The sequence below is a fragment of the Macrobrachium nipponense genome, chromosome 1, assembly GCF_015104395.2.
Source record: "Macrobrachium nipponense isolate FS-2020 chromosome 1, ASM1510439v2, whole genome shotgun sequence".
NCBI lineage: Eukaryota > Metazoa > Arthropoda > Malacostraca > Decapoda > Palaemonidae > Macrobrachium > Macrobrachium nipponense.
Genome location: NC_087200.1, coordinates 5,480,776 through 5,502,960, shown reverse-complemented (window position 1 = coordinate 5,502,960; position 22,185 = coordinate 5,480,776). Strand labels below are relative to the sequence as shown.

Below are 22,185 nucleotides of genomic sequence, written 5' to 3'. Positions count from 1 at the left end.
CTGCTACCCTCCAAGGATTGTTCATAGAGAAAGCCGGAAGAGAGTCATGAAGCGGTAACTGGACCAGACCAGTACCTCCTACCGGGAAGTTAGCCTGAGGAGCCTGGTTCAGGCCAGCAAAGCGATTATCGTATTCTAGAACACGATTAGAGAGATCCTGAATTGATTGACCTGACTGGTTGATGCTGCTAGAGAGTTGAGCAAACATTTGCTCAAATCTCGTCCCAAGCGATCCAACCATCTCTCCTACTTGTAGGACTCCTGCCGAGAAGATGGCGGGGTCAAAGGCACTAGGTGCCGCGATCCCGGCAGGAGTCACCGGAGTGGATCCGGTAGCAACCGGAGACGGTACTGGCTCGGTCGGAGCGCGGACCTTCTCCTTAGAAGCTTTGCTTCTCGACCCCTCTCGAAGGTGAAGAGTCAGACTTTAGCCTTCACTGCTCCGGAGTAGGATGCCGAAGACTTACGTGAGGAGGAAGACGACGACTTTTTGGGCGTCGTCTTCTGGAGGGTCTTTTGCTCTCTGTGTCCCTTCACTTTAGGAGGCACAGAAGCAGCAGGCGAAGGAGTAGGGATTTCAGATCCCGTGAAGCCTTGGAAGGAAGAAGAGGAAGGAGCAGGGGAAGAAGATCCAGGTGCGCCCAAAGGAAACCCTTGAGCGCCCGAAGTACCTACCTCGACCAACAAATCCTCAACACCTACCGCCATTGGCTCTATATTAATGTCCAAAGTGGCGACGTCCGGCACAGTTTCCTGGCTTGATACGTTCCCGAAGGCCTGCTGTACCTCGCACTGAATAGAAGCTATGGCTGGGGCTGCTGTGGCGGGGTCCACATATCCCGTCGCTTTCCCTCCGGGGAAGATCTGGACAGCCAACTTCTTGTCAAGGATGTATGGCTGTCCTTTGGCGGCGTTCTTGCCGAAGCCGCCTACCCAAGCCTTCAGGGTTGCCAGAGCGACCTCCTTTACAGCGGCAGCCTGAAAGAGAGGACCAATGAAGACTCTAACGGCGGAGCTATAGCTTACAACTAAGACTTAGAACTAAGATTTATTAGAGATATAATGATGGAGAGAGTAACTACCTTGAAACCTACTTACCCCATCCAAAAGCTGACTCACGAGGGTCGAGCATATGGTACATGCCTCGTGGGTTGCAGACGATCAGTTCGCCGTGGGTAGTAGCGCACGGGGAGCGTGGGCTTACACTCCTCGTGGCCACAGGGGTCATGGAGGACTGCATTGCAGCCCGGTTCCTGGTAATTGGTAGCCTGTAAGTGGAAGGATACATGAGTATCGAGAATACACACTTACAGACTAACGCAAACTCCGTTGCATGCCGGAGTATGCAAGTTATACTAAAACTAGCCCTCTACCGCAATACGTGTGGTTGTTAGGGCGATCTGGTTGGGATCTCCGGCGTTACAACGGGGACGGAGAAGGAGAGACAACCAGAAGTGGTGAGAAAACCCTAGTGAAGAATAAACCACGACGGAGAACGGAGGGGGCAGGTTAAGTAATAGTAAAATAACAATAAGATTATAAAAAGGGCATGTATACTACAAACAGGGAGTAAGACATGCCTTCCTTCCGACTACTAGAGGAGTGCCCGGGTAAGGAAGCAAGCTCCCCTCCGGTAGCGGAAAGAAGGTAGTAGTAGGCAAGCTTTTGAGACCACCTAGTAGAACCCCTACCCCGGTGGCTGGCGGAGCCAGTTACTATTCCGACAACGAAAGGGGCCCCCGGCTAGTGAGCAGGGGCTCCGTCCGTCGTGGGAGAAACAAAAGGGGGGGGGGGGGAGCGAACGAGATACACCTGAGGAGGGCCGAGGCGACGGGGGGAGGGGTGGTGGCCGCAACCCCAACCCCCTTACACATCGGAGTACCCCTGGTACCGAGACTACAAAGTGGTCACCCAGACTCCCAGCTGACCGGGCCTCCCAGGAGCCCCCTCGGAGAGAGAGGGAGGGAGGCGACAAGTGGTTGCCATGACAACCGAGGAGAGCCCAGCCCGACCCCCCCATTACCGCGCGGAAGGGAGGGAAGGGAGTAGGGTAGGGCGCCCAGTGGGACACGTGATCGAGGGTGGACCAAGGGGCGATAAGCAACACAACCACTAGGCTAGTGACCACACGAACCCAACTGTACCAAGTGTGAATGAACACGAAGGAAGATAAAGCCTAGGTACTGGGTGCCCTAAAAGCTAGCCTAACATAAATAAAATAACACTGGATAATGGTAATAATAAATAAATAAATACATCGTAAAAGAATGGAAGGAACACACGAGTGAGAGAGACAGGAGTCCAGGAGAAGGCGAACCGATCCGAAGACCAGTCGACTACTCGGAGCCAGCCGTAGCCGATGAAGAGCAAAAGCTGGGATGCTGGACTAGGGAAAAGCACACTATAGCCCTAAATACCTAAACCATAGAGATAACTGGGTGACAAAGGTATGGGCTGTGAATTCCTAAATTCTAAAATACGATGTAAATAACCAGATGAACGCATAATAAGAACCCATGAAAGGAAGAAAGACGTCCCAGTATGGAAGACTGGGAAATCTTAACAACACGAGGCGGGCTCATGGCCGCCACGAGTCAACCGGGTGACCGTATGTAACCTAAAAAACGGAAAATACTGGTCCCTGGAAGACAAAAATACAAAATCTTGACCTTTCGGGTACTTAACTTAGCCGCGGCAATAGCAGAGCGTTCCATCTCGAAGATAAATCCAAAATAGCGATCACAACACAAGAGAAGAAAAAACGTGTGTGTCTGCGATGAGCTAAAAGAAAAGGATGGCCACTAGAGGCGCTGCACTCCGCTTGGCGTGGGTATTAGTAGTAGTAGCGGGCGCATCCTCCTTTAGGATCGGCTCTCTCAGGTGGGAGATTTTGATGTGGGAAGTTCTAAATGGCAAGTGGTTCATGGTAGTGGTCTCACTCGCCCCTGTTACCATACCGACACTTCTTTTATAGAGTGAGCGAGTCAGTTATATTGACATCATCTTGAATTTAATTTTTCTCTGGTATTTATTAGGTTATTTACCAAGAAATAATGAACTTAAGGATTATTGCACAGGGCGACACGAACCAATCACCCAGAAATAGATTTTTCCTTCGTCAAAATCCCTTTTTTTCTTCATTACTGTGACAATAACTATTCAGTTTTAACACATGTTTTATTTATGCTGGAGGGCCAAAGATACAATATAGTAGAATAGATTGTGATTACTGTTCAATGCTTCAGTTATAGATTCATTTCAGGTACCCCTCCTTCACTGTGACAAATATGATTTTCTTGAATAGTATATGGAATAGTAAGGATAGGTTTGATTTTCTGTTTAGGGTGCTTATTTAAATCTAATTAAAAATAAATTTTGTTTCAGGAGGCGTGATGTAAAGCTGGTTAAGGTAAGTGTGTTTGCTTTCAGAAGTTTTCTCTTAGTACAGTATTCAATTTGTGCAAATAGAATAATTGCTGAATTATAGGTTAAAAATAATTTGCAACATTGAAAGATGTGTGTACAGTTGTTTCAAGTCCAGTACTTAACCCTCTTACGCCGATTGGACATATTAAACGTCGAGTCAAAATGTCTCCTGTATGCCGATTGGACGTATTATACGTCTACTCAAAAATTTTTTTTTTTAAATTCGCAGAAAAATACTTATAGGCCTACCAGCCGAAAACTTTTGAATCACGCGCCTTGGGGGATGCTGGGAGTTCACGGATCAAGCCGTTGTTTTGTTTACAATCATTACGCAGGCGCGCAAGCGCTAATTTCTTTCTTATCGCACTAAAAAGTATCAGTGACATATCTCAAAAATTCTTTCGTCACTTTGACATAATTTTTGCACCATTTTAAATTAGCAGTTACATGGAGTATTACATATGAAAATGTGCGCAATTTCATGTAGAATACAACAAAAAAATACTCATGATTGTAGCTTTTATCAGTTTTAAAATATTTTCATATAAATAACGGTAAGTGCCAAAATTTCAACCTTCGGTCAACTTTGACTCTACCGAAATGGTCGAAAAACGCAATTGTAAGCTAAAACTCTTATATTCTAGTAATATTCAATCGTTTGCCTTGATTTTGCAACAAATTGGACGTCTAGCACAATATTTCGATTTATGGTGAATTTATGAAAAAACTTTTTCCTTACGTCCGCGCGGTAACTCTTCCGATAAATTTTTTCGTGCGATTGTGGTAATGTTTGCACCATTTTAAATTTGCTGTTACATAAAGTTTTATATATGGAAATGTGTGCAATTTCATGCAAAATACAACTAAAAACAACCCATGGTTGTAACTTTTATCAGTTTTGAAATATTTTCATATAAATAACGATAAGTGCAAAAATTTCAACCTTCGATCAATTTTGACTCTACCGAAATGGTCGAAAAACGCAATTGTAAGTTAAAACTCTTATATTCTAGTATAATATTCAATCATTTACCTTCTTTTTTGCAACGAATTGGAAGTCTCTAGCACAATATTTCGATTTATAGTGAATTTATGAAAAAAAAAAATTTTCCTTACGTCCGCGCGGTAACTCTTCCGAAAAAATCAGAAATTTTTTCGTGCGATTGTCGAAATGTTTGCACCATTTAAAATTAGCCGTTACATAAAGTTTTATATATGAAAATGTGCACAATTTTATGTAGAATACAACACAAAATGATTAAAGGTTGTAGCTTTTTTCTTTTTCGAAATATTTGCATATAAATCACGATAAATAGAAAAAAAAAACCACATTCGGTCAACTTTGACTCTACCGAAATAGTTGAAAAACGCAATTGTAAGCTAAAACTCTTACAATCTAGTAATATACAGTCATTTATCTTCATTTTAAAGCAAATTCGAAGTGTCTAGCACAATATTTGGATTTATGGTGAATTTTTAAAAAACTTTCTTTCCCTCCGCGAGCCGATTCGCGGCCGAAAATCTCTGAAATGCGTACGTCGCATTATCCTAATATTTACTTCTTTTCATATTAGCCATTTTATAGAGTCTCATATATGAAAATGTGTGCAAATTCATGAAGAATACAACAAAAAATAATTGAAGGTTGTAGCTTTTCTCATTTCCAAAATATTTGCATATAAAAAAAATATATATAAAAATTTCAACATTCGGTCAACCTTAACTCGTCTGAAATGGTCGAAATCTGCAATTCTAATCTAAAACTCTTACAGTATCGTAGTATTCAATCATTTTTCTTCATTTTGAGACAAATTGGAAGTCTCTAGAACAATATTTAGACTTACGGTGAATTTTTGAAAAAAACATTTTTTTACGTCCGTGCGTTACAAATTCGTGCATCATTTTGTGATATTATTTTTCAGGTGTTGCTTTTATCGTTTTACATTTTCTTATATATCAAAATGATTGCAATTTAGTGTACAATACAACGGAAAAAAAGTAACTCGTTAGCTTTAACCGTTTTTTGCACAGCGCGATTTGAATACAGTTATGCATGAAAATTTTTTTTTTTCGCTACCATATATCGCATTATTAACATATGATGATGATATTTATTTTCATTTCGGATGGTTGCATACTAAACTTCAGGCAATTACAAAAAAATGAGCCAAAAATGAACTCTTAATCTTCAAAACTAAGCGCGCTGTGATTTTTTGAAAAAAAATTTTTTTCAGCTTCCGCGCTCACTCCAAACCCGCCCCGGCATACGGGAGAGGTTTTGATTTTTAGGGCTTCGGCGTAAGAGGGTTAATATAGTATCTTATCTTACTCGTACCTAATAACGGAGATTAACTTCCCATGTCATTATCCTGCTGGTCCTCTTCATGGCTTTTTTTATAATGGGTATAGTCATGATGGGTGACTCGTTGTTATACTAATGTAGTACAATGGAGTATTTAATGCCATATAATTTGTTTTTGTTGTTTTCTTTTTAACATGTAGTGTGCCAAAAAAGTTAAATCCCAAAAGCAAGAAATGGCAATTGGCAAAGCCAACTGGCATGTGTGCCAGGGTTAGTCTGGAAAATCACTTTGTGGTAGTTACCATAGTGAAGTTGCAGGCTAAATATCATTTTGGCGGACAAAAATTAATGCTTAAACTTAAATGGGCCAGGAATTCTGATTTGAACAGTGAACCATCTCTGTCTGGTATGGTTTAGATGTGAATTGACAGTCTCCATTAGAAGTTGTGACATCTTTAATATGAGGTGAGGTGTCAGATGTCAAACCAAATTTTTAAAGTTAGGAATTCAAACCACCCAAAGAAAAATGCTGTATGTTTTGTGATATGCAATATAGAATTGCCATCAGACATATCTTATTATAGTACTTATTGGGTAAATTTGTATTATATTAATATCCATAAGTAAAAAAAGATAAAATCTTTTCATCCATTGATCATGCAAAAACTTTTCTCTGTGCTATATCATACTAAAAGTACAAAGGAACCCAGTAGCACCGGATTATTTCATAAATAAGAGTTATAGAAGTCAAGTGCTAGCTAGAATACCAAGTAGACAATGTCATTTGGTAAATATGGTTTGGTTAATCTACATTAGACTTTAAACATTTTGTAGATACATGATAATAACAAAGGGGGAAAAAAATGTTCGAGTATTGATCACTGGGGAGATCCTACAGTATTTCAAAAGATTCAAGTTGCTAAGAGTTTAGTGTCCAGAGATTGGGCCATAAACCTTAGATCTCAAAGAATTAGTAGGGAAGTGCATGGGATGAAAAAGGGAGGAGAGCAGTTAATAATAAAAGTGGTATGAGAGCAGTAGTCTGCCCTTGACTGTGAAACATTTGTTGATTGAATGTCCCAGATTTGGAAATTTGAGACATAGGTTCCTGTCTTGGGGTCGTGACAGAGTAGGTAATTTTATCCTAACTACAATTCTTGGAAGGATTGTAATATAGAGCAGTTATATAAATTTATGGGGGAGGCGGGCCTCCTCAACCAAATTTAAATTATACATAGATTGTCTATGTAAGAACTTATATATTTGAAAAAAAAATTTATATACATATTTATATATATTTTTATATGAAATTTATTAAAAATTAAATTTTTTCTATTTAATTTATTTCTGTCAATTACCTAGATGTTGTGATGCCAGATTTAATAGCTACAATCAATCATTATTTACTACTGTCCAGACTATTAGACATGAATATTTGTAATAATATTTTACATTATCCTACTAAGACCATAGGACTCACTGTAAAACTGACAAAAAACATTATTTATATACTAACTACTACTAAACCTCTTATGCCGGCTTCTGTTATCAACCTAGGTACCTAGAAATTTACCATAAGTATTCAACTATATTATACCCTTAACTGTAACTAATCTTTGACATTGTTCATGCATGTACCGCACATGCTCACCTGGCACCAGCTACAGTCTATTGCCAGCTATAGAGCTTCCAGAACCTCAAGCTGCTAGCTCGCCTGCAGCTATGAGTCTGGTCTCAGCTATAGAGCTCCCAGCACTCAGAGCTTCAGAATCCCCTGGTGTTCAGCTTCCCTGGCACCAGCTACAGAATGGTGCCAGCTTTAGAGCTTACAGCAACCATGAACTCCAAGCAGCTTGACTGCTGCCCAGTTTGCCTGGTGCCCAGCTTTCCTGGCACCAGCTAAAGTCCAGCACCAGCAATATTTATACTGATGCGAGGTTCCATGGCTTGCCTGACGTCAACTCCAGAATAGCACCAGCTAATAGCATTTATTTAAAGTTCTTGAGTACCACAGAATAGTGACTGGTATGGTATGGCAGGAAGAAACAGGATTTTCTCCCACCATCTCTTCACTTTCTAGCGAGGTATAGAGTTTTTAGGAGCCAAGAGGTACAAAGTACTTGGGGCACCCACCACTCTTGGTGGATGGGTTGTGGTGTTATATCTGTGTAGGTGACAGTTTTCACATAAGTGACTTACCGAACAGTTACATAGCTTATAGCTTCTTACCTTGCGGCAGTCGAAATTCAAATTGTTGGCGCCAGCGACGTTGCTATCTTAAGTATAGGTGATACAAGACCCGCCCACATCCGGGAACCCTGGGTACTGCTAGCCTTCTACCGTCAATTTTCGTTTCTGCCGCTCACGGGGTAACACCTGTGAGTTTTTCGCTGCAGTCTCCTGCGTCGCCATTTTGGTTTTTGTTTGGTGATGTACAAGTTTTTGGTTTTTTCTTGCCAGTTAGTTATCTTTATTCTGTTTTTCGTCATTATTGCTGATTATGTCAGATTCTAGTTCATCTTCTGTAAGGACAAGATTAGCTAAGTTATGTCACGATCCGCACTTTAAGTGCACTAAATGCAGAGGACAAAATTGTAATGGTATGGATGTGACATGTGATGAATGTAAAGGATTGGATGAACAGGGATGGAAGGCGGTTAGATTGCATGCTGAGAGAATGGAGAAAGATAGGAAGAGGAAGGCAGCTCTTAGGGCTAGTAGTAAGAATAGGTTAGAAACTACTCCTGTTCCTTCGGAGACAAATAAGTCTTCTCTTGCCTCTCCTTTATTAGAGAATATGTCTCCAATTAATAGTCCTGCTACTTCTCCTTTGATTACCCCTGTTCAAGTTGCCCATGTTTCCAAACCCAACACCATTGCCTCTTGAGTCCAAGATGGAAAAAAAAAAGTTTGAAGTGTTAGCTGAATCAGTTATGAAGTTAGGCATGTCTTTTAAAGCCTTCGTAGATAGTACAGTGAAATCTAGTGCAGTGCAAAGTGTTAATGTTGCGCCTGAGGAGGCGGTTGTCCGTTCCCCCTCGACTCCCAGACGAAGGTCACTGTCCCACTCCCCCGCAACCGGGAGAAGACATAACCGGAGGTCGGAAGGAGGTCTGGGGGAGTTTTTTGCGCCCACGGTCAGCCGTCGACTCTGTCGACTCGCGGGTGTCGTCCAAAAAGATGTGGAAAGGTATTAGTGTTTGTGATTCTCGTCTGTCTTCTGATTCGGAAGTGCAATCGCCAGTGCGTAAAAGGCGAAGTGATTTGGTGTCTCGACCGTTGAAAAGACATTCGATTCTTGGGGGTGATTCGTCACCGACTCCTGTTAAGAAGTCTAAGAGGCATTGGAGTCCTCAACCTTCGTGTAGTTTTGCTCCGGATGTGATATTTAGTGAATCTCCTCCGCAGTCACGTTTTTCGGCTAGAAGCAATGGATCTTAGACTAAACTTCGTGATAATTCATGATCGCTCGACTCTCCCAAGCGAGTCTCAGTCGCAGTTTTGGCTCGGTCGCCTCGTTCGACTCCGTATTACTGTCCAGAGAAGCGTATTCGCTCGTCTTCGTTCGACTCCCCTCACCGTGAGTCGATAGGAATTTCGACTGGTTGTTCGCCTGTGTCGACTCGTTGTGCGGAGACTTCACCTGTTAGAAAGAATCGTTTTTCGACTGAAAGACCATCGACTTCTACAGTTTTAGACGATTCTCCCTTAGCTCCATTTAAGAAGCATTTCCAGGATCTTATGAGTTTGTTGAAATCCTCCACCAGGGTAACAACATAAGCCTGATTTCGACTCTGCTTCCGTGCAGTCTGAAGAGGAAGCTTTGGATCAAGATGACAAGGATTCGTCGGCTTATTCGAGTCTTCTTAAATTTTTCCTTTCCACTTATCCAGATTACTTTGAACCTGCTTCTCCGTCTTCACCGCCTTCAGTGTTCGTTAAAGATAGGAAGACAGCGTATTCGTGTCTACCTAAACTGGTTCTTTCTCAGTCCTCGAAGCAGGCCCTTAAGGAGTCAATAGAGTGGCTTTCTAAGAAGAGGGAAATGGGCAAGGCTTCGTTTGCATTCCCGCCTTCTAAACTTCAGAGTAAAGCGTATCGCTTCTACGCAACTGGAGAAGTTCCTTCTTTGGGAGTGTCTGCCTCCTCCCAGGGAGACTTCTCCGGTTTAGTGGACTCACACCGAAGAGCAGCTTTTTCGTCAGCTAAAATTTTGTTTTCTTCTTTGGAGCTTGACCATTTGGTGAAGAATATTTTTAAAGTATTTGAGGTATTTAGTTTTTTGGACTGGACTATTGCCTCTTTAGCTCGCAAGATTGAAGACTGTCAGTGTTTAGAAGAGGATTTTGCCACAGATTGGTTAGGAGTTCTGTCCTGTGCGGATAGGCTGTTAGAGATGGTTCGGGAGAATTAGCAGCCCTTTTCACAATGGGAGTGATGAAGAAGAGAGAAAGGTGGTGTTCTTTCGTGTCTAAAGGAGTCACTAATAACCAGAAGTCGGCTCTCATGTTTGCTCCTTTGTAAATCTCACCTTTTCCCTGAAGAAACCATTCAACAAATTCTATCGGATTTAGAAAAAATCTACTAATGATCTCCTTCTTCAGTCTTCTAGACGTTCGAAAGAGCCTACTCTGACAGGAGCAAAGTCGTCTCCTCTTCAGAAGCATCCCTTTCAAGGGAATAAACCTAAGTGGCAACGATCTAGGACTTATTTGCGTCCACAGTACAAGTCCTCAAAGAAAACCTCCCCCCAAACCAAACCTTCGGACAAGTGAGAAGCCGTTCCTTCACGTGCAAGTAGGGGCAAGACTCCATTTTTTTGGGAAGAAGGAGTCGAAGAGGGGCGTGCAGCAGCAATGGTAGTGCAAGTTCTTCGAGAGGGATACTCGATTCCTTTTATTCTAGATCCTCCTCTCTCCGATACACCAATCAGATTAACAGCATATTCTCCAGGATCAGAGAGAGCTTTGGCTTTAGCAGCAGAGGTCAATGCACTCATCAAGAAGGGAGCAGTAGAGGAAGTCCTCGACAGTTTTCAGGGATTCTACAACAGACTCTTTGTAGTTCCCAAAGCCTCGGGAGGTTGGAGGCCAGTGCTAGATGTAAGCGCATTGAACCTTTATGTGCTGAAGACAAAGTTCAATATGGAAACAAATCGTTCTGTGATGTCGGCGGCACTTGCCCAGACGATTGGATGGTTGTCCCTGGACATGCAGGACGCCTACTTTCATGTGCCGATTCACAGAGTTAAAAGAAAGTTCCCCTGAGATTTGTGTCGCAAGGGAGGACATATCAATTCAGAGCCCTTTGTTTCGGCCTTTCGACGGGCCCCCCCTCAAGTGTTTTACTCTGTGTTTCTTGCCTCCATTGGGGAAATGGCTGCATTATGTTGGGCATAAATGCAGCATTTTACATGGACAACTGGCTTCTCAGATCGAGTTCGAGGACACAGTGCGGAAGGATTTGGAAGGAGAAGACACTGTCATTAGCGAGTCAACTGGGAATTCTCATCAACCCGGAGAAGTCTCAATTAGTGCCTTCCCAGAAGATCCCCTATTTGGGGATGATTCTGGACTCTCAGACTTTTCGGGTTTTTCTTCTCCGAAAAGAATAGAATCTTGCCTCAAAAAAAGTGAGCCAATTCCTGAACCGTCAGTCCTCCTCCGCCTTGGAATGGATGAGTCTCCTAGGGACATATCATCAGTAGAGACGTTTGTAAAGTTGGGTCGTCTTCACATGAGACCTCTTCAGTTTTTTCTCAAAGCGAGTTGGTGTCGGAAGTCTCAACCAGACACGTATTCGTTCCCAGTGTCGGAAGAGATCAAGAACGACTTGAGATGGTGGATGTCGAGGGAAAGATTGCAAGAGGGTCTCTCCCTGGCATTACGGAACCCAGACCTAGAGTTATACTCCGACGCATCGGACAGAGGTTGGGAGCTCTCCTAGGGAACAAAAAGATCTCAGGATTATGGTCAGAGCAAGAGAGGTTGAATCACATCAACATGAAGGAGTTGAAGGCGATTTGGTTCGGTCTGCAAGCATTCGCTCCTTTGGTCGGGGGAAAGAGAGTGGCAGTATACTCCGACAACACCACGGCTCTATCATATATAAGGAATCAGGGAGGAACCCATTCATTCTCCCTCAACAAAGTCGCAGAAGATCTTCTCTGGTCTCAAGATCGGGATATTTCCCTCGTTCCGAGGTTTGTACAGGGGAAGTTAAATGTACTGGCGGACGAACTCATTGAGGTAAAACCAAGTTCTTCCCACGGAATGGACATTGCAAGACAAAGTTTGTCAGGAACTTTGGAAACTTTGGGAAGACCTGCAGTGGATCTGTTTGCCACGTCGAGGAACAATCGACTTCCGATCTTTTGTTCCCCAGTTCCAGATCCTCTTGCTTGGAAGACCGACGCAATGCTTCAGGATTGGATGGGTCTAGATGTTTACGCCTTTCCCCCATTTGGAATGATCAGAGAGGTGTTGAACAAGTTCCTCTCGCATCAAAATGTGTCACTGACGCTGGTAGCACCATTCTGGCCCAGGAAAGAGTGGTTCCCAGACCTTCTCAAGTTGGTTATAGACCATCCCAGACTTCTTCCTCAGTATCCTCGGCTACTCAAACAGCCCCACTTCGACAGGTATCATCAGAATTTGTCCGCGCTGTCACTGACGGTTCAGACTGTCCGGAAGCTCTTCAGAGCTAAAGGGTTTTCTCGTAGAGCGGCAGAGGCTATTGCTAACTGTTGAAGAAGCTCTTCTGCCAAGCTTTACCAATTGAAGTGAGGAGTCTTTAGGACGTGGTGCAGAAGACATAATTTCTCGTCTTCTAAAACCTCTGTGACAGAAATAGCTGATTTTTTGCTGTACCTTAAAGAAGCTAAGAACTTGTCGGTATCGACAATTAAAGGGTACAGAGCTATGCTGTCCTCAGTGTTTAAGCATAGGAGGGCTTGACATCTCCTCTAACCAGGATATTGGAGATTTAATTAAATCATTTAATACAGTAAAAGTATCCAAGAAGGATAGTGTGGACTGGAACTTGGACGTAGTTCTAACTTTTCTGATTTCTTCACGATTCGAGCCACTTAGTGAAGCGTCCTTGAGAGATGTAACGAGGGGGGGGGGGGGAAGACACTTTTTCTCTTCGCATTGGCTACAGCAGGGAGAGTGAGTGAGTTACAAGCCATCCACAAAGAGGTGGGTTTCAAAAATAGTAATGCGGTTTGTTCTTTTGTTAACGAATTTTTAGCAAAGAACGAATCTCCCTCTAACCCATGGCCTAAATCTTTTGTACTTAAGGGATTATCTAATATAGTGGGTCCGATGGACGAAGAATATTTACTATGTCCTGTCAGAGCTCTAAATGTTACCTGTCAAGGACACAATCCGTTAGAGGTAATTCCGACCGACTTTGGTGTTCGGTTAAGAATTCTGCAAAACCCCTCTCCAAGAACGCTATTTCGTTCTTTTTGAGAAGTCTGATACTGGAGTCACACTCTCAAGTCCAAGATCAGATTCTGAATGTGCTTAAGGTGAAAGCCCATGAAATACGTGCAGTGACGACATCCTTAAGCTTCAAGCACAATATGTCGCTTTCCTCGATTCTTCAATACTACGTTTTGGAGATAGAGATCTGGTGTTGCGCCTCATTTTACCTGAAGAATGTAGAGGCTACCTATGATAGTTGTTGTAAATTAAAATTGGGTCCTTTGTCGGTAGCAGGCATGGTGTTGGGAAAGGAAACATATGGTGAACGTTTCTATCCTCTACTTCTCCTCGCTTGTTTTAGGTTGTTGAGTCGTGGGCAGACTGGAGGCTCATAGTACCTTGGATAACCTCCAGATCTTATTTATTACTTTTGAGTATGTCATTATTTTTGGTATAGGTGATGGTCTGTTGTTTTTTATCTGGTTTTTGAAGCCCAGGGCAAGGGCAGGGCATTATCTGTTTTTTAATATTTTGTCAACCAACGGTCTTGTCCATGGTTACAAAATCCCACTAAGTAGGAACGACCCTGGCCTATACTGCCACGTCTCCTACGAGTGATGAGAGCGCCAACCAGAGGCAGTATTCTCCTGCAGCTGCTCTCTCACAAGGTAGGGTACTGCAACATTTGCTGTTTAATGTGGTCTTACTGTCATTTTTATGTAGTCCATCTATCTCTACCCTCCTTCCAGGTAGTTTGGATTCCGCTATGTAACTGTTCGGTAAGCGGAGTCACTAATGTGAAAATGATATTTTTATGATAAATAAAGTTTCACATATACTTACCGAACACTTACATAATCAAAGCCCACCCTCCTCCCCACAGATGGACGTGTCAGCTCAACGAAAATTGATGGTAGAAGGCTAGCAGTACCCAGGGTTCTTGGATGTGGGCGGGTCTTGTATCACCTATACTTAAGATAGCAACGCCGCTGGCGCCAACAATTTGAATTTCGACTGCCGCAAGGTAAGAAGCTATAAGCTATGTAACTGTTCGGTAAGTATATGTGAAACTTTATTTTCATACAATCAACTTACCTGTCAGATATATACATAGCTAAGACTCCGTCGTCCCGACAGAAATTCAAATTTCGCGCCACTCGCTTAAACAGGTAGGTCAGGTGATCTACCGGCCTGCCCTGGGCGGCAGGACTATGGAACCATCCCCGTTTTCTATCATATTTTCTCTGTCGCCGGTGGTATCACATTGTTGCTATTACCTCTGACTTAGATTCTTATTTCATTCTTTGATCATCGTTTATCGGCTTTTGGTGACGTATCTGGATGTGTTTTTGGCAATTCGCTACTGTGGACTGTTTTTGGACTGGCTTTTTGGAATTTCTCAGTATGTCTGATTCAAATGTGAGTGTGAAAGAATTTGTGTGTGAATGTAGGCTGCAGGGTGAGGATACCGAAAGCTTCGGTTGATCCTCACACTGTATGTCGTAAATGTAGGGGGTTTCAGTGTTCTGCTACTAATACTTGTCATGAATGCGAGGGATTAAATGCAGAAGAATGGAAGACTTTAACTTCTTATTTGAAGAAGTTAGAGAGGGTTAGGGTTAGACGTCTGAAAGGTGATGAGGTTCAAGGGGCCTATTGAGGCCCTTTTATTGATACGTCTTCTAATCCTAATGATTTAGATTCTCCCTATGTGTCTAATTCACAAGGTTTACTTTCGGAATCGGCCTCGGAAATCGCCGATCTGAAAGCTACGATTCGAGACATGAAGTCCAAAATGGCGGACTTACAAGGTAAGGCTAGTGAAAGTGAGCATTACAGTGAAGTGAGTTCTCCCAGTGTTGTGGAGGGGGCGTTTGATCGTCCCTGCGACGCTCCCAGGCCTAGATCTCCTCCAAGCTCCATGCCCAGAGGGAGAAGGGAAAAGGAAAGTCGAAAGCCTTAAGGAGGTCGTGGGGAATCCCCAACGGTCAGACGTCCCTTCAGCAAGCTCTGTTTCGTGGCAGGCTGCTCAAGGGCGCTTTAGAAAAAGCTCCTTCGTGAGTGTTTCTCATCCTCTCCCTCTCCCTCACCTAACGAGGTGGAAGGAGTCGGATTTATCGAGGCCTCTGAAACGGCATTTGAAAGAACCCGAATTTGATTCGAGCCCAGAGCGTTTCTCAGCCTCTCTCCCCTGCTAAGCGAGAGGCTTCATGCAAACGTGAAGCTTCTAAATATATCGCAGAAGCTTCGGGTTCGAGAGCGAGATCGCGAGCTTACGGAAGACACGTAACGACCAGAGAGACGGTGAGATGTTCTTTTAGGCATTGAAGCGTCTTTGATAGCTGATTGTAGACGCGAGGCTCCAACCAATATTTTGGCGCCAGTTAGGACGCCTTTTGAGAGCGGAGCGTCTTCCAGGCGCGAGGCGTCATCCGGACGTCAGCAACCACGTAAGCGGGAGGCGTCAGCCAGGACGCTTGGCGGACGGGAAGCGTCATCCAAGCGGGAAGCGTCATCCATTTATGGAGAGAAGCCTGAGCTTTTGGCGCCTTCCAGGGCTATTAAAGCGGGGAAGAGGAAGGAATATCATTCCCTTAGCCCCTCTCCTATTAGGAGCTTGTCTCCTTCAGAAGAAGGACGTACGGAGTTAGCAGCGGAGACTCGGTTAGATCCCGAGTTAGAAGTAGACTCGGAGGAAGAGTATCAAGGAAGAGAAGGACTGTCGAACTATAAAGTTTTGACTGCCTTGCTTCTTGAGGAGTATGGAGATGACTTGACTCCTGCCGCTCCTCCTTCTCCGCGCTCTCTTTTTTCGAGTGCTAAGACGAAGAAATCTTCGTCTTTTCTCAGAATGAAGCCCGCCATTTCGATGAAGAGGGCTCTTCAGTCCTTAGACTCTTGGATGAAGTCTAAGAAGGACTTAGTTAGAACGGTCTTCTGCATGCCTCCATGAGACTAGCTGGTAAAAGAGGCATTTGGTATCAGACGGGAGAGAATCTGGGTAATTCGCTCCTTCCGTCTACGTCAGAAGCAGACTTCTCGACCTTAGTGGACGCTTCACGTAGGCAAGGTCTGAACTCGGCACGTATTACTTGGGGCATTTCTGAACTGGACCATCTCCTCAAGGGACTCTTTCATGTATTGGAAGTTTTCAACTTCTTAGATTGGTCCCTTGGGGTGATGTCCAAGAAAGCCCATGATGCTGAAGGACTCGAACCAGAAGTCCTTTTGTGCATTTTGTCTTGTATAGACAAAGCTGTTCAAGATGGCTCGTTTGAGATCTCCTCTTTGTTTGGAGCAGGTCTTCTAAAAAAAGAGGACGGTATATAGTGCCTTTTTAACCAAGGCAGTCTCCCACGCTCAGAGGGCAGCGCTACTGTATTCGCCTTTGTCTGACTTTTTGTTCCCTTCTCAGTTGGTGAAGGACATTTCTCGTTCATTAACTGAGAAGGCGACTCAGGACCTTCTGACGCAGTCAACAAGGAAGAAGAAGCCTGCTTCTACACCTGACAAGAAAGGACCGAGTACATCGGTTCAGCCCTTTCGAGGTGGCCCTACCTCCAGACCTCCCGCAAGAAGGAAGGCTCCTGAGAAGAGAGGTAGGGTCTGCCTTTCGTCCCTTAAAAAGGGAAAGTGATGCTTCTCTCCTCCAAGCACCAGTAGGTGCCAGGCTCCTGGGATTTGTGGAGGCCTGGACACTTATAAACGCAGACGCGTCATCCTTGTCTGTAATAAGGAAGGGATATCGTATCCCTTTCCTGAACACTCCTCCCCTAACGTCAACACCACGGGAACTAACAGCCAAGTACAAGGATCCTGTGCTGAGGGATACTCTTCGATCGATGGTGGAACAAATGTGGGACAAGAGAGCGATAGAACTAGTACTGGATCAAAACTCCCCGGGGTTTTACAATCGCCTTTTTCTGGTTGCGAAGGCCTCGGGAGGCTGGAGACCAGTACTAGACGTCAGCTCTGAACAAATTTGTTCAGAAGGAGAAGTTCTCGATGGAGACTTCTGCCTCAGTCCTTGCGTCATTGTTTGCGACAAGGAGATTGGATGGTGTCTCTAGATCTCCAGGACGCCTATTTTCACGTCCCGATCCACCCTTCATCGAAGAAGTACCTCCGTTTCATGACGGGGGGAAGGATCTTTCAGTTCAGAGCCTTGTGTTTCGGCCTGTCCACAGCTCCTCAGGTCTTCACAAGCCTGATGAAAAATGTGGCGAGGTTTCTTCACCTCAAAGGAGTAAATATCTCTCTGTATCTGGACGACTGGCTCATCAGGGCCAGATCAGAGAGACAGTGCTTGGAGGACCTGACGTTAACTTTAGATCTGATCAAAGCGTTGGGATTGCTCGTGAACCTCGAGAAGTCGCAGCTGACCCCCAGACAGAACTTAGTCTATCTGGGGATTCAGATGGATTCTCGGGGTTTTCAAGTATTTCCTTCGCAAGAGAGAATCGCAAAAGGTTTGCAGATAGTCTCTCTCTTCTTAAGGAAGGAACAAACGTCGGCGAGGGAATGGTTGAGCCTTCTAGGGACCCTTTCCTCGCTCGAACAGTTCTTCCTGCTAGGAAGACTTCATTTACGTCCGCTTCAATTCTTCCTCAAGAAGTCTTGGAGTTGGAAAACTGGACAACTTTCGGACGCCTTTCCCATTCCGGTGGAGATAAGACCGCACCTGGAATGGTGGTTGCCCCCTCTGAAAGAGAACAAAGGGATCTCTCTAAGAACCCAGAACCCAGACCTAGTGTTGTACTCAGACGCGTCGGAGAAAAGGTTGGGGAGCAACATTAGGCTCGAAGGAGGTGTCAGGCACCTGGGAACCAGCGCAGGTGTCTTGGCACATAAACTGCAAAGAGCTCTTCGCCGTGCATCTGGCTTTGAAGAGTTTAGAACCTCTGGTGTCAAACAAAGTAGTGCAAGTAAACGTGGACAACACCACCGCACTTGCCTACATTCGAAAACAAGGAGGGCCTCCACTCCTCGTTCCGCTTTACGAACTGACGAGAGACCTTTTGCTTGGACGTCTCACAGGAACATCTCCCTTCTGACAAGGTTCGTTCAGGGAATAAAGAATGTGAGGGCGGACAGACTCAGCAGGAGGAACCAGGTCCTTCATACAGAGTGGACCCTACACGAGGAGGTGTGTCAAGATCTCTGGTCGCTGTGGGGGACACCTCATGTGGATCTCTTCGCCACATTCATCTCCAAAAGGCTGGCAGTCTTTTGCTCGGTCGTGGAAGACCCAAGAGCTCTTATGGTAGACGCCTTCCTGCTAGATTGGTCTCGCGTAGACGTCTATGCTTTTCCTCCATTCAAAATCCTGGGACTAGTACTAAAAAAGTTTGTGGCGTCAAAGGAGACGAGGATGACATTGATAGCCCCCTTTTGGCCGGCCCAAGATTGGTTCACGGAGGTGGTAGAGTGGATCGTAGACTTTCCCAGATCCCTACCAAGATGGATGGATCTTCTCAGGCAGCCACACTTCAAGAGGTATCATCAAAACCTCCCCGCTCTCGCTCTGACTGCCTTTCGACTATCGAAAGACTCGTCAGAGCGAGAGGGTTTCTCGCGAAGTTGCAAGCGCGATCGCGAGAGCACGCAGAACCTCCACTACGAAAGTATATCAGTCGAAGTGGGAGGTTTTTAGAAGGTGGTGTAGAACTAAGAAGTTGTCCTCCTCCACTACCTCTATAGCGGAAATTGCTGATTTCCTTCTATTCCTGAGAGAGCAATCTCATCTAGCTGTATCCACAATAAAGGGATACAGAAGTATGCTCTCGGCAGTCTTCAGGAATAGAGGATTAGATCTGGCAGATAATAAAGATCTCCACGATCTCATAAGGTCCTTTGAGACTTCAAAGTCGAAGGAACCGGTCCCTCCGAACTGGAACCTAGACGTGGTTCTCAAGTTTCTTTCATCTGAAAGATTCGAACCTCCTCATCTGGCTTCGTTTCGAGACATCACCAGAAAATGCCTATTCCTATTATCTTTAGCTACGGCAAAGAGAGTTAGTGAATTACATGCTCTGCAGGATAAAGTAGGTTTCAAGGGAGACTCGGCTATTTGCTCGTTTAAGACCCTGTTTTTAGCTAAGAATGAGAATCCCTCGAATCCCTGGCCTAAGTCATTCGAAGTCAAAGGCATATCGAGTCGTTGGAAGAGAAGCAGAAAGATCTCTATGCCCTGTAAGAGCTCTAAAGTTCTACATTCAGAGAAAGCATCAGATGGGAGGCTCTAGACAAGGTCTTTGGTGCGCGGTAAAAGACCCCACAAGACTGATGTCCAAGAATGCTCTGGCATTCTTTGTGAGGAACGTCATTACACACGCGCATAAGGGTCTGTTCTGACGAACAGTTGCGACTGTTGAAAGTTAAAGCTCATGAAGTGAGAGCAGTAAGCGACGTCTCTCTCGTTTCATAAGAATATGTCGCTTAAAACATCATAGATACGACATTTTGGAGATGCAACTCAGTATTGCATCTCATTACTTGAAAGACGTTCGTGTGACATATGAGAAGTGTTTTTCTCTGGGTCCTTTCGTATCGGCGGGGGATACGATTCTGGGTACGGGAGCCGACACCAATCCTTAAAAGTATATACTTTTCTTCTTTTTGGGATATGGGTCTGGAGTCTCTTTCGAACAATGGAGGACTTGGTTTAGCACGGGCGGCCGTCTATGTGTTCAGTAAGAGAATCTTGTCATATCTAATTAGATGGGTATAATTTTTTTTTTAGAAAATTATGTATGTGTGCGTAGTGGTTTTTGAGTTACGGTTGTTGTGAGAGTTCGGGATAACTCGGAACAATCCTTAGTTCTAACATATGGTTAGGATCAGGTGGTCGGGATTGGTTGTGTGCTCCTTCATAAGGTGTATTGTCATATAAGTGGATCAGCACCCATTGACAAAGTCCTTTCAGGCTCTGCCGAGTAAGCGGATAAGACCCCATCGGCAGACCCACAAGAACTCTTGGCCATAGATCATATATCTCGCTAAAGTTTCTTGAGGTGATGCAGACTACTGGGCAAACACCCACGAAGTCTACCACCTATCAGGTAGGAACCAAGGTTTTATTTATACCTACAACATATGTTGTTTACCTGTCTATTCCATATAGTAGCTGTCTCTTACCCTCCACCGAAGGGTGCCAATCAGCTATGTATATATCTGACAGGTAAGTTGATTGTATGAAAAGGATGATATGTTATGTTACAATAAAGTTTCATACATACTTACCTGGCAGATATACAATTAAAGGCCCACCCAGCCTCCCCGCAGGAGACAGGTGGAAGAGAGAAAATATGATAGAAAACGGGGATGGTTCCTAGTCCTGCCGCCCAGGGCAGGCCGGTAGATCACCTGACCTATCTGTAGCGAGTGGCGCGAAATTTGAATTTCTGTCGGGGACGACGGAGTCTTAGCTATGTATATATCTGCCAGGTAAGTATGTACGAAACTTTATTGTAACATAACAATATCATTTTATCATAAAAATATCATTTTTCTGATTGTTTTTTTTTATGTTGGTACTCTGTCCAAGGCAAGGGCACCTTTCAAAGTTTTGCTATTATTAGATAACTCCTTAGCTGCCTAACTTCCACTGATGCTTTGGTAGCCATTGGAGTATGTTCTCCTTTGCTACAAAGCCCCCATTTAAGTAAAGGTGACCCTTGGCTTTACCGCCACGCCACTACAGGTTGAGTGACACCCAGTTACAGTTTTATACTGCAGGCTCTCTTAACTGAAAAGGAACAAGAAGCATTGTATTCATTGCTAGCAACTTTTCTATTTCAATTTATTACTTGACTTAATGTTTTGGAATAGAATACTATTGTTAGTGCTACCCATGAAATTTTGAATCTAAGCTGACGTTTGAGTGGAAACTTTGCCTATGTATAATTAGTATTTGGTAAGTATATATAATATACATAAGAGTTTATTTTATTATAATGTCATTTTCAAATTCCCTGGAAGGTACAGAAAATTTTTTAGATTTTTCTCTCATCTAGTACCATGTGCATATGCTTATCTTCCCATTTCCATTGATGAGTTTTTTTAAATTGGACATCCTTAAATTTAGCCTGGTCCAGGGGTGTGCTTAATACATAATATATTTAGCCTGGACTGTGAGGGTTAAATAATTTAAGATTTATTTATAAAAACACAAGGTAACTTCTTCCCATCCTCCCCACATTACACAGAGGAGGAGAGGGAATTGGCATACAATATGTATTGTTATTGTTAGCTTACATAAATCTAATTTTTTCAGTTGGACATGAGCAGCCCACTTGAAGATCAGGGACCTTTCCACATGATCCTTCACAAAGTAACTGCCCTTTATGCTCAGGCTCTTAGTGATGATCCTAAGGTAAAGTCAAATTTGACTTTGTAAATAACTGTACTAGACATAATCCTCCCAAACACTGAGCCCATTACACATTTCTTCATGTTAAGGTAGTCTGGCTACTGATAACTTGGTTGTTTCAGTTTCACCTTGTAGAATATTCAAGACTATTGTTTAGTCTGGAGTGAAAAATTTTAACAATTTGATAAATAGTGTATATATCATATCAGAAATGTTTATTGATCAGGCTAACTTTTTGTTTTTTTTACTAAATCAGTGATAAAAAATGTTAAGCATGAAAATCCCTTTTGGTATTTTTACTTTTTATTATAGTTCCTGTAAATCATTAAGGGTTTTGTCTCGGGTAAGCAAACTTCATTCATTTGATGAAAGATAATGCACTGAGACAGTGGGTTAATTTTTAGACTCCATGTTCAGAACAATGTTATAGGCCTACTATTGAATATTGGGGGAGCATAGGGAATACGTGTGCTTGATTTAAAGAAATGGTCAATTAAATTATTAATAGTGGTGTTACTTAAGCTGTCAGAAATTACGGTCATCTGAGTTCTCTTGTCTGTTTATGTGCAGTGCCTTTATTACTTGTAAAAACATAATTTGACTAATATATCTATACTCTACCAGTCAGTTGAATTAGAATAAATTTTCACCATTTC

The 22,185-nt window shown here is 43.5% G+C and overlaps 1 protein-coding gene across 1 annotated transcript in view; it reads left to right on the top strand.

Moving 5' to 3' along the window:
- LOC135219102 (inositol-tetrakisphosphate 1-kinase-like) overlaps positions 1-22,185 on the top strand; it is a gene marked incomplete in the record, with an annotated part of 218,677 nt that overhangs the window by 51,271 nt on the left and 145,221 nt on the right. The window contains 2 exon segments of the mRNA XM_064255543.1: positions 3,385-3,409; positions 21,434-21,532. Coding sequence (XP_064111613.1) covers positions 3,385-3,409; positions 21,434-21,532 — 124 coding nt within the window.